Raw genomic sequence first — 13,349 nt, 5'->3', positions numbered from 1 at the left:
AGCGTTGGGGCCTCCTGGCTGGCCGGCCCTATGTACTCTACTTAGCTGAAGAGCGACGTTGTCCTCCTATTCCAATATTGAGTGGAACAATACCTGGGTCTACTCTCGAATGTTCGAGCCCTCCTAGCCTGTTGGAAAACCTCGAAAGTGGATGTTTTTGCGGTGTGACCGATTCTCGAGGTCCTGAGCCTGGGATTTAAGATTGTCGTGATGTTCACGTAGGCGGATAATCTCCAGGTGCAGTAGCTCCACTTCCTCTCCTCTTGCTGTTTCATTGTCGTCTAGAGAGGCAACTCGATCGCCCATTGAAGTGAGGTTGTGCTATAGATCCTGCAACTATTGGGAGAGATCTTTTTTAGGTCTTAGATATTTTGTTTTAAAGAGTCATAATAAGAGGCCTAGAAGGTGCGAGTCACATAAACCTGGTCCAAGTCGCGGGAAGCCTAGTTTTCCTGTGTGCGAGGAAGACTGGGAATGAGAGGTGACATCTGAGTCCGGGGTGGAACGAGTGAACATCTCTCTCACTATTTGGCCATGCTTGTGCTTGGCTGCAGCCATGAGTGGGCACTTCACTGGAAGGCAATTCCGGGCATTCACAATGAGGAACGTGCTTGTGGAGAAGGGGCGACTTAACCCAGGGTGTTGAGTGAGCCAGAGAAATGGATATCAGTATGCTCACGTGTAGCAGCACAGGGCTCAGGGGTGACCAAGCCAAAGTAGAGGTAGCACTGTGTGCTACAGCAAGCGAGGATGAGTGGTGTAGGTCCCCCAAGCAACTTGAATGATCATTCTCTACACAGGGTGCTCTCATCTTCTCTATGGCATCTCCACGGTGCGCCGTGGGAAGGTTGCCAAAGACCTGTGACTCAAACCCCACCAACTCCGCAGCGCTGGGCTTTGTGCACCTGTATGGTGTCACTTTTATTTCCCAGTCCACGTGGGGATATTCTGTCCAGTAGCATTGCCCTAGACGCTCTAGTGTTATGAGGCAGCCCCAACAGGGGTAAACTCGGGCAGACCCCCTGCTGTCTCCACATGCGCAGTAGTGATTGGTGGGTGCAACAGGGGCCACAGGCACTCTCCAGAGTTGGCCAGGGAACCAGGGCTCAAGAGCTTTGCTTGTCGAGTGAAGTCTCTGTGGGGAGGATCGTATGCCAAAACTCAGTAGTCACGTCCCTGCCTGAGATGGGCCGAGAGCCGCAGAACAGAACAGTCACAGCAAGCTGCGGTGGGCCACCGAGGCAGTGTAGACAAGGTGTTGCCACGCCCTGGGAACGGTACATGGGGGGGGCTCGTCTGTCTAAACGGGGGCCACTATGCGCAGGGTATCTCTGCTATGACGCCCGTGCGCCTCTCCACCTGTGCGGATCAGCTGCAAAGGAGCACGTTAAGCCGGTTGGGACCCCCAGTCATTCGCAGGGCTGCTAAAAACTCATGTTGGATACCCCAGGTTCAGCCGGTCGGGGTCAGTCAGCGCGGTCGGTCCGTCGTGTTCAGGCAATCTCCATCTTGGAAGACTTGCGGCGGACGCTCTGGGAGCCTCAGTCAGTCGTAAAGAGGGCGCACCGGCTCGTTCAGGCATTCCGCTACTCCCCCATGGTTCCAGGGCTCAGGCAACCAATAGCGAACACAATCCCAGCTCCGGGAAACCAAGGGCAGCAGCTATACGCCACCTGGGTAGCTGAGGAGCGGAAAGAGAGACATAGATCCGCCACCATATTAACCACACCCCTCTAAATATAAATATTTTACGAAGATTTTGCCTATTTTCATTATTGCGAACACAAGGAAAATGATGTGTTTGAATAAAAACCTCACCTTTGCTTTATTGAATGCTGAAAAAATATGTATAAAATGCTCTGGAATAATTTATGTCCAGGCGCATTGACTTGAAACAATGTCACCACACCCCTCTTTTTCTGTACGAAGTAATCAGAATTTATTAAAAAAATTCACATGGTAAAATGTAAAAAATCTTGAGGTTCTAATTTTCATATTTTTCTTAAACGCCAAACTACCTTCTCCCAAAAACCTACAAAATTCAATACATCCTAAAGAATCCCAGTAATTCTCTTTCACACCACATCAACTTCACACTCTCTACCGTTCTTCTCAGGTAATCCTTCTCTCACTCAACTAACACTCCAGCAGTCCAACAAGTAACCCAAATTCCAATTATTCAAAATTAAACCTAAACAAAAAACAAGATAATACACAAATGGGCTAAACAAGAATACAATAAAGATGTGCAACATTTCTTATTTCTAAAACAGTAATTCGTGCACTTGGTTTGGCCACCACAAGGTCGACGTGTTTCGAACCCCCCAGATATCGGGGTTCTTCTCAGGACCCAAAAGCTTAGTTCCTGTGGCGAGATCAGCCAATCTCTGCTGCACTGTATTCAACCAATTTATACCACCATCATGTTTTGTGGCAGTCGGTCCATGGCCGAGAGCCGTTGTATCTAAAGTGTATGGGGGAGTATCAGGCAAGAGTTTAACAGGTCGTAGAAGTCCAACCCAGATTTTTCGTGTGCGCCTCGGTCGATTTGTTCTTTAAACACCACACTAACATGCGGCAGCGGGATTGCCAAACTACCCGGTAGCGGTGGAAAAAGACACACTCTGTTATAATCGGCCACAGGAACTAAGCTTTCGGGTCCTGAAGAGAACCCCTGAATCTGGGGAGTTCGAAACATGTTGACCTTGTGGTGGCCAAACCAAGTATACACATTACTGTTTTAGAAATTAGAAATGTTGCTAATCTGTAATGTATTCTTGTTTGGTCCATTTGTGTATTATTTTGTTTTTTGTTTGTTTAATTTTGAATAATTGGAATTTGGGTTACTGGTTTGACTGCTGGAGTGTTAGTTGAGTTGAGAGTAGGATTGCCTGAGAAGAATGGTAAAGAGTGTGAAGTTGGTGTGGTGTGAAAGAGAATTACTGAAATTCTTTAGGATGTATTGAATTTTGTAGGTTTTTGGAAGAAGGTGGTTTGGTGTTTAAGGTTTTTTTTTTAAATACAAAGAACCTTGAGGTTCTCATTTTCTTATGTGAATTTTTTGAACAAATTCGGATTAATTTGTACGGAAAAAGAGGTGTGTGGTGACATTGTTTCAAGTCAATGCCCCTGGACATAAAAGTGTGAATTGTATATCAGCACTGGCATCTTGTTGTTTCTTGTCAAATAGGGCCAGCCTTGCTGATTGGAGCGTAAACCGTTTGTTGCTTCCTGGAATCATTTATGTCAATAACTTGGGGCCTGATTTAGATGTCAGCGGAGGGAATATCCCGTCTGCCGTATTACAGTCCCTCTAGGATAGAATGTGATCATAATACATAGAACTGGATATCTGTCACGTTTGTGACTGAGCGTTCCTCTCCGCTAACTTCTAAATCAGGCTCTTCGTTCACATTCAATATATGGTCTACATGAAAATATACGCAAGGAATAAATCACTTTTGATTTGTATTTTTTTTTGTCTTGTACATTTTATGCTTAGGGTGTATACTAGAGAAACGATTAAATCACGACAGTTTGTGGTATAAATTATTTGGCTTCCCAGTTTTATGTTTTTGTGGCATTATCTATTTTCTTCATCAAACCAACACATCGTTTTTCACGCTCTAAAAAGAGAAATGTGTAATGGTCTATCATGCCCGCACCCTATTTAAAATGTATGATGTGGTATACACACAATGGACATTTATCTATGTTAGTAACTGTTGTGTAATTAATGTGCGCTTAAAAGGCTCTTAACTTAAATAATGTCAGTTACTGTGATGTCATCAAGATTAAGGTCATATGACATCGCTATATGGGACAATCCAGCATGCTAGATGATGGGATGTTGTTTCCTGTGATGTAGTTGGGTCAAAGGGTAGTAATATGATATATTGTTTGCTACCCCTAGCATTATAGTGAACCCGCGCCCATGTGCCCTGGAATTATGTGCTGTCGACACCCTGGGATCCCCACTCCCTATGCAGCACCTGTTAAATGTAACATTAGCTACTTGCGTTGTGTGAAATGTCTTACATCTCCAAAAATTAGTATCAGCCCACTCAGCATTGGGCACCAGCACTGTTTTATTTGCAGAATATATCCAGTCACAGATCAGTTAGTGGCTCTTCCAGGGGTCACGTGTTGGTAGCGTAGTCATTGGCAACAGAAGCTGGTTTTATTCCGTCTGCTTATCAACTTTTTGAACCCTCCTTGTGTGCTAAATGTAATTGACCATTTACAATGCTCGGACGGGTCTCCTTCAAACACTTCTCTTCCGGAGCATCCTGCTCAATACCTTTGTGCACGTTAGTTATACTCCGGTAGTTTGTTTGAAAATAAATCTGACGTGTTCTCTGCCGCACTGACTCTTGCGCATTGCAGCCACGGACATGACTTTCCTCTTAGAGAACAGCTCTGTGGGCCGATGACCCTTATTAAGTCGGAACAAATACATCAACCAATTGGAGGCCTTGATTTTGTTTCTTCATAAGGCCGTCGTATAAATCATCGGACTGCAGTGGGTTTAATGTCCTGGCATTGCAATCAATCAGAAAAGTCCGAGTTCAACTTTTTTTTTTACAGGTGGGTACCAGGAAAATGGGAGAAGTTTCATTGTTTTAGTCTTGGCTGATTATTAATATATGATGTGGTGCCACATTTCCTTATCCTTTCTTCATGTTTCGCCCTCGCCTGACTTGCTAGAGGACATTCCTCATTTGTATTGCATTTCAGTAATGCCGAACACTGATATGTGCCTGTTTTTGTTTCTCTCTTTAATATTGTTCAGATAACAACGCTAATAATGCAGCAAGATGTGGAGAAATACAGATTACGAGCAAGGCGTCCTGATATGGCTCTGTATGTGCCAAAAGCTCGACGAGAAGCTGCTTCCCAAAGATCGGAAGATTGTCACCTCACCAGTGAAAATGCTGCAGATGAGACGAAAGCCCAGAGAGAAAAACAAAACACTTCCCAAAGGAGTGAGGCCACAAGCAAACCAGACGCTTCAAACTGCAGAAAGCAGATGCCTCTTGCAGCTCACGAACGAAGAGTAAAGGAGGGGAAAAGGCTGGAAGCCAAAACCAACAAACGGAAAAGTGAGCAGTATAATGAAAGGAGCCAGATAAGCAATCGACAAGTATTCAGAGACACTGCAGAACCATTACCGCTAGGCGTTGACCAGCAACTTCATACATCAGAGGAGCAGGAAGGGGCATTATCTAATGACTGCAGTCTTGCCGATATGTGCCCCCCTGGTCATGGTAGCAGTATATCCATACAAGGCATTCTGACCACCAGTCATGTAAGCAACGAGTCAGAACCAAATGAGGAGCTTCCTGAAAAATTGAACAACAATCCAATGCATGGCTATCAGAGTTTGCTGTCTGATCCAGACTCTGCCAGAGAACACCTCGATACTGCTCCCCAAGACTCAACCAGATCAAAGTCAAAAGTACGCCAATCCTTGGATCCACCTGTGTGTGACGTGGTTAGCTCTCTAAACACAGCCGCAAGTATGGCTCCTATTACCGATCTACCAGTCAATGCAGTCAGTTCTAACCATAGTGATTCTGAGTGTAACTCTCAGCATCCTTATTTGATGACTGCAGAAATAGATAGTTTTGTAGAGGAAGCGAATGTTGGAGTCAGTGAGGGGCTAGGACTTTATAGCAGCATCTCAGTTAGCGTTCCACTGCAGGAAGGGGTAACCACAAGCCAATTCTCTATACCAATAACCGAAAGAGTAGACAATTTCACAGAGGTTGATAGTAAGTTTGCTGAGTTTTCTGAGCATGTAGATGAAACACCAGTTAGTTTGATGAACGTTTTATCTATCAATGACAGTAGTTGCCTAACCTGTGTAAGGGAAGACGCATGTACCAAACTTGTGCAAAAGCAAATGACTAGATTGGAGGATAGGGAATGTACAGATGTGATCACGGATAATTCAACAAGTTGTGCACAAGTAATTGTGACTAAAGAGATGACTGATAAGGAGCAAGGAGGGCTTTTATCTTCTAATGGACTAGACACTTTAATAAATCCACGACAGGAGCATACAGAAGAAATTGCAGAAAGTATGTCTCAACAAACTGAAGGCATAAGCAATATCTCATTTGAGCAGTCTTCCTTGGTCTCACCTGGTATGAGGGCACTAACTGCAAGTGTACCTGGAAGTATGGAGCAGGCTCTTAGCCAGTCAAATGTACATTTTGTAGATCCGACTGATGAGAGCGATAGAAATGAGACAAAAACTATGGGCAGTGACTTTGGAAGTATGTCAAGCCATCATTGCAAGTCTACTGAATGCTTGCCGCCACAAGTTGGTGAATTCTTTGTCGAGGTCTCAGAGAGTGGGAGTATTGTCATGGACGCTGTGCCAAATAGTGCTAGTAAAACCACAGATAGTGAGTTAGAGGGTGTGCAAGAGACAGTTGCCAAAAAAATTCAGGGACAGAATGCTATCACAGTCACTGGTGCACCAGGAGTGAATGATGTAACAGAGAACTGCGATGAACATGTGAAAGGGATAATGGATAACACAAATGTGTGTACAGAGGATGCTTGCAGCACATCGGACTCCGCAAACAGTTGTGGCGAATTAAATCTAGAAACCAAAGAAGATGTTTTAAAACCATGTAATGCCACCTACTTGGATGGATGCATCGAGTCTGCTGCACCATGCGCTAATCAAAGCTTTGCACTCGAAGCTGATACAGAGGACAGCTGGGATTCTTTATTTAATGACTTCGGAGACTGTTTGGATCCTCAACTTCTGAAAAAGGTATGTCCTTTATTGTAAACCAATCAATGTAGTTTATGTTGGAAAGAACAGAGTTAATAGCACAGTCACCAGCACCACTTTGGTATGCTGGATTGATAATATATGCATTATCTGTTAGATCACCATTACCCACCTGAACTGGTAATTTTCGGAGATTTTGACTTATTTTGTAAATTCATGTCAGTCTCGGCCTCGTAGGGAACATTTTAGACAAGTGCCCTCTCCTTGTCACTGTTGCCTGCATCTGATCTCACCAGAGGCATACCACGTAAGGGTGACAGCGCTCAGCATTAGGGAGAACTTCCTGCAAGGTAGACCAGTGTCTGGATGGTTGTGTCCACTAGTGACCTTCTTCTCCCTGGTTCCTCAGTCCATTAGAAAAAATATCGTTGGGCAGGTGAGATGAAGGATTGGTTTCTTCTTTTCTCCTCTTTTTTTAAACTTAGTTTGTCCATTATTAAGACGATGAGAGGCTGAATGGAAAGTTGGATTACTTGGGCCAAAGAATCTAGTGGAAAGTTTTACATTTTCTAGCAAACCCGTTCCTTTTCTTAACGATGCATATTTGAAAACCTTTGTTTCCTGTCTTGCAAGCAAGTCCATGCACAAAGGGCATGCATAGCCATGGAGATATGTGTGACTGACAAACTGACATTTCTGGACTCGATGATTCAGCTGCTTGAAGAGGAGGCGATTCTTGTGGAGCTCTTGCGCTGCCTAGCTTATTTAGCCTACTTGGCCCAAATACACTCAGAGGGGGACAATTCTGGCTACCTACTAGCTTGTCTTAACTAATAGTGAATCGAATACAACAAGTGGGGTTTTTAGTATTTCTGAAATAGGTTGGGCGCACTACCTAGTGTGAACGTTGAAGTGAACTGAACGCTATGTTTTGGTGTTGGGCAGAAGGGCGAGCGGATAAGACCCCTTAACCGTTCAAAAGTAGGTCAGTCACCAAACCTACGAAACAATATAAAACAGCAATACCCTCGCACACAACAATCACGGTACTTTGACAGTGGTTACGTGATTTCACAACATTCGATGCATAGAGCTACATTAAGACAATTGCAATCCTGTTCAGTTTCTTAGGAAATGGATATGGGTTTAATGGTTCCACAACCAGCCGACACGTGTTTCGTCGCGTGGGAACAAAATCACTGCGACTCCTCAGGGCTTAGGACACGACCTCAAGTCCCATAGGTCTAGAGTGATGTGTCTACAAAGTCAGATAGCGTGTCAAAATAGTAGTCCTCCCCGTCACAGACGAGTACGTGTGACGTAAGGAGGCAGAGGAAGATATGCTTCAAGCGTCTAGGGAAGTCCCAGGTGTGGTGGTGTCTTCCGTAATGAGAATGGTGAACGAAAGTTTATAAGATGTTCTAAACAAAGTCCCCATTCTGACCTATGGGAACAGGTATCCTTGCAAAAGGGAAAACAAATTTGGCAGTAATTCACTATCAGGTCATGCCACACACACCAGGGCATGTCCTACATTTCACATTGCACCCTGCCCACTGCGGTACCTTGGGCCTACCTTAGGGGTGATTAACGTGCAGAAAAGGGAAGGTTTATGGCCCTGCAAGTGGGTGCACTTCCCAGGTCGACATGGCAGTTACAAACTGCGTGCAGACTCTGCGGGGGCAGGTCTGAGTTGACCTTTTTACCTGCTACTTCTGTGGGTGCCACAACCTGTGCTGCGAGCCCAACAGTACCATTGGATTTACAGGCACTGGCACACTCAGTGCACTTTACTAGGGACTTGCCAATCATGGAAACACCAATCCATAACACAATTTACAACAGGAGCACTTGCACTTTAACACTGAACAGCAGTGAGAAAGTGCACAGAGACACTAAACCAGCACAAAAAAAAGTAAAAACCAGGAGGCCAGGAAGCAGAAAAACAGGGGAAACGCACCAAAAGATGTAAAGTCTAACGCTGTACCATCTATGATGGATTATCTCCTCGAAGCGATTCCCTTTCCTTGACTATCTCCAATTGATAATAGGGATATCAGCACCCCATTACAGTTCAAGATTTTAAAGGCCCATTTATTTAACTGGCCACGGGTAAGACACCAGGCACGTGTGATCTCCTGGCCTAGTTTTGTAAACTTTTGCAAACTGTCTAGCACCCAATTTAGTTGGGATGTACAATGTGGCACTGGAGATTGGTTGTCTGGCTACCACCTTTAGGGAGGCTAGTTTAACCTCAATATTAAAGCCAGGGCGTAATTCAACCCACCATACTTCTTATTGTCTTGTAGCTATTATGAACATACATTCCAATATCCTCCGTGAAATTCTGGCCAACCGTTTACAGCGGTGAAGCATCTTCATTCCGCATCCGTGAGTCCGCATGCTGTCACAACGCGGTCGTTACAACGACCGCCTTGTGACCACGCATACCATTACTCCGCAAGTTGTTACAAATCCAACACTTTCCCTAAAGTCCGCACAGACTGGAGTTGGAATAGTAAATTTTACTATTCCAACATCCAGCGCCCCCCTCCGCAAGTTGTTCCGACTTGCGGAGTAATGGTATGTGGAATCACAATGCGGTCGTTGTAACGACCGCGTTGTTATTCCCTGCGGGGAGAAATACAGTGGGGTAATGTCATACATTCCTCCTAATATTTTCACAACGACTTGCGGAGTAATGGTATGCGTTGTCACACTGTGGTCGTTGTTTTTACGACCGCGTTGTGCCAGAATGCGGATTCAATACATACGGAGTCAAGAGGCATATTTTTTTACAGCAGGTGCTACCACAATTGATGCATGCTGACCAAAACAAATTTGCTCTGGGTAGTAGCACTCCCCTAAACACCCAGCGACTGTGTAGAATTATGGAGGGGGTGAAGTCCATGGAAAAAGCATTTGATATGCCGAATTGGCTCAAACTCTTTCTAATCTTGGGTCACTTTGGGTCTGCACCATACAGCTGCTCCGAATATTTTATACGGATCCTATGATTTAGGGACAGGCATCCACTCTTGTTTCAGTGCTAATGGGTACTAAGCAGGGTTACCCTCTCTCCTGTCTTTTCTTGCTAAGTCTCACGGGCCAACCCTGACAGGTCTGGGAGAGGGACCAGTTCAATGCGTGTTTTTTTTTTTTTGGTACCTAGGTATTCTTATCTTACACCCCGCCTTGGACCTATTAGATGCACTTTGGCAGCTAGTCCCTCCAGCGCTCAGTTTTTTTTTTTGTCAGCCACTTGTTTAGTCTGTAGTCGACGCATTGCAGTGACCAGAATGGTAATGCTGCCTCTCCTCTTATACCACTTTTCTAACCTCCCCAGTGTTCCTTCCTTGCAAATTATTCTGAGAATTGGACAAGCTCCTTGAGGAATTACTCTGGTACAAGTCCCATCGTTGCCTGGCCCAGTCTAAGTTGCGCCTCCCAGTTGAGCAAGGAGAGCTTGGCTCACCTAATTTTGAATATTATAATCTGGCAGCCCAGCTCCAGTGGCTAGCCTACTGATATGACTGTGTTTCGCTGAACCATGTGATATTGGACCATCCATTTGCCTTGTGGATGTGTTTGTGCTTTCGTTGCCTGGCTAGAGATCTATTTACCACCAGCACCTTTGTCCCTTGAGCTCCAACAGTACCTTTCCTGGGCCTACCCCCAAATCATTAGGGTATCTAGAGGCTTATTAGTTACACTTGTGGCATCAAGCTGGTGTCCCGACGCTGGGCAGCCTATTTTGGGGTGGCAAGTTTCTGTTATACCCGTAACTTGATAAAAAGCTCTGTCTCCATGAGGGTCAGTTCTTCACTTAGGGTCTAATACGGCCTGACCTTTAGGAAGACCTGGTCAATAGCAGGCACCAAACCAACCATACATAGGTTTATGAACTCCTTGCACAACTTGGGCAACGGCCTTAAACTTATTACTTGGATCAACAAAGCCCTGATATCTCACACACAGTTTCCTTACAAGCTGCCCAGGATATTTGGGAGGCCAAGTTTGGTATTGCCCTGCATGACAGAGTGGGCTGGTGCTCTAGAACCCCTGCAGAAATTTGCCCACAACGCCAGACTGAAACCCATACAATTGTATATGCTACATAGAGTTTACCTCTCTCCTACATGAATAGCTAGAATATTCCCCGGAACCTCATAATCCTGTGCAAAGTCACAGCAACTGATTTTAAATACATACTCTCATATTGCCCCTGTTTGCGGTCGTATTGGATTGATGTGGTGAGTCGACTCGGCGTTCAGCAAACTTTCTGGAATAGACACCTGGGATGGGGCTGCACTTGCAATTTATAAGTGATCGAAGACATTCAAAGCTGCTCCCTGTTTTCTTAATTTAGTGTTGGTGGTCGTAAAAGAAAAATGATCACCCTGCTCAGCACATCAGCGTGCCAGTCACAGCATCTATTGGCGGTGGCTGAGAATAATACCCTTCATAGGGATGAGGGTAAGGGCCTCTGCTGTCGACCGATCTACACTTACTAGGACAAATTGATGTCCATGCTGACGGGCGCTCCAGATGAAGGGACTCTTCATCCTGACCACATCTCCTCCTTCCCTGTGACCACACCACCCCTTCTCGAGAGGAGTTATCTCCTTCCCCTCTACCCTTGTTAAATTGCCCTTTAGCTCAATGTCTCTCCACATGCTCCACTTATCACTTACCCTCAGAAGCAGTAGGTTTACAGCGCCCCTCTCTTAACTTCAATCTCCAACTACTTTTTGGTTTTGTCAGGGTTTTGTTTCTTCCATTTAACTTGTTGGATGTGTTGTACCACCACAATACGAGTCTGTTCTTGTGGTTTCAGCTTGAGGTTAATGCACTCCTCCCCTCTATAGTTGGAGACATACCTTAACTGCTCTATCTGGTGTATTCTCTTCTTACCAATTTATACAGGATGTTTCTTCTGTCTGATTTAAAGCATGTCTACGAATCTGCAATTTGTGGGCCATGTACTTGCTGTTTCACATTTTTTTAATGTATTTGGTGTCAGAACTCCTGGCAAGCAGGCCCAACTGTGGGGGTTGAGGCCTTTTACACCTGATATCCAAGGCGCTCCTTATTATATTATATTATTATATATTTTAATATGAATATTATTAAGAATTCTGAGCAACTGGGCCAAGTACCTCTTCTGCTCTTGACTCTGAAGGTGAGCATGGTCAGGCAGTCCAGGGCTCCCATGGGCGTGACGGGATGGGGCGTGATACAAGAAAGTGAACGCAGGCTCACAACTCAAAAGGAGCGCAGCAGCAATAAATATTTGTCCAGCCGAATACTCACTTTTATGACAAAAGAAAATGATTTTATTTTCTACAGTTTCCCACTCAAAAGAAGAATATGTCACCCGAAAACAAATACACAATCCTCTTGAGTTCAGGGCTGTACTATTTCTGTGGTGGTTCCCTGTTCCACTTCGTCTTTGTATAAGCAATAGTGGTTACTCTCCATTCACTATTGACACCATCCAGGGTTTGGCCCACTAGTAGTCCGAGTCTCCAAGAGTCCACTATGACCCTATTCTTAAAGTTAACAATGTTCCAGCACTGCAAGTCCTTGGTGGCCCCTCCTGGCATACCAGGTTGTAGTCTACTACCATACATGGGCTGTGGCCCTGACTTCATGACAGTCTTCTTACGGCTGCCCCTCCTGACACATGGAGTTGCCACTTTCCAACTATGCATGAGCTCTGGCTCGATCAGTGCAGCGATGCATGCATCTCAATTCACGGCGGCACTCCTCTGGCATAGAGGGGTCGCTGACTATGTTGTGCATACAGGTAACGACCCACTCGGTGTAGCTGTCATCTCTTTACACCTCGCAGAGGGAGTCTACTTAGCAGGAGTTCCAACTGCCACTGATCCTCGCTCACTCCTGTGCTCTCCACTTCCTCGCAGGGCACACTCGTCTTGGCAAGCAGGCAGTCGCTGGTGCTGCAGACTCCAGGGTAGTAGGTCTTGGAATTTGTGAGTGATGTCCCCTCACTCAGCAAATGACTAGCAGGCCCTTGCCCCCAGTCCTGGTCACAGGCAGAAGTCTTGGAGAGCTTCCCCCTCCTCTGACAGCTGGTCTGGCTGCTTGGCCGATGACAGTTCTTGGGGTCTTAAGCTCCTCTTCTTATAGTCCATTTACAGACACTAAAAGTATTTTAGTCTCAGTCTTTGAATTTTATGTTGGGGGTCTGCTTCTTTTGAAATGCTCACTCCTCTGTCATCTTCTTCCTCTTGAATGCAGTCTATCACAGCAGGAGTGACTTCAAAGCTAATAGCCCGCACAGTCCATGGGAGTGACCAGAGTTCACACCTGGATGTCAGCCACTTGTATCAAAAGTTTAGCCCATGGGCCCTGCCCTACCCTTTATGATTCACTAATCAGCTCCCGTCTCCGTCCTGAAATGTGCCCAGGCTCCTTCCTTGTGACCTCTCACTGAATCAAAGAGCAACTTTGGAAGTGTGTATGGTTGAAGTGTGTATGGGAAGCCTGGCTCTCATCTCTCCAACGTGTGTCCTACACAGCTAACATGAATGCAGCAATATACAAATCTGTCTGGGTGGATTTCTCTACCTCC

The 13,349-nt window shown here is 45.3% G+C and overlaps 1 protein-coding gene across 3 annotated transcripts in view; it reads left to right on the top strand.

The window, feature by feature from the left end:
• The window catches only part of R3HCC1L (R3H domain and coiled-coil containing 1 like), an 866,695-nt gene that overhangs the window by 689,952 nt on the left and 163,394 nt on the right, over window positions 1–13,349 (top strand). For all 3 annotated transcript variants that reach the window (XM_078643564.1, XM_078643562.1, XM_078643563.1), the window contains exon 3: window positions 4,793–6,790. In XM_078643564.1, coding sequence (XP_078499690.1) covers window positions 4,808–6,790 — 1,983 coding nt within the window. In that variant the 5' untranslated portion in view covers window positions 4,793–4,807. The remainder of the gene's footprint in view (window positions 1–4,792; window positions 6,791–13,349) is intronic.

This window comes from Lissotriton helveticus, chromosome 5_1 (genome assembly GCF_964261635.1).
Source record: "Lissotriton helveticus chromosome 5_1, aLisHel1.1, whole genome shotgun sequence".
In the NCBI taxonomy this organism is placed as follows: domain Eukaryota; kingdom Metazoa; phylum Chordata; class Amphibia; order Caudata; family Salamandridae; genus Lissotriton; species Lissotriton helveticus.
The sequence above is the reverse complement of the archived record's forward strand: the minus strand, read 5'-3'. Positions and strand labels throughout refer to the sequence as shown.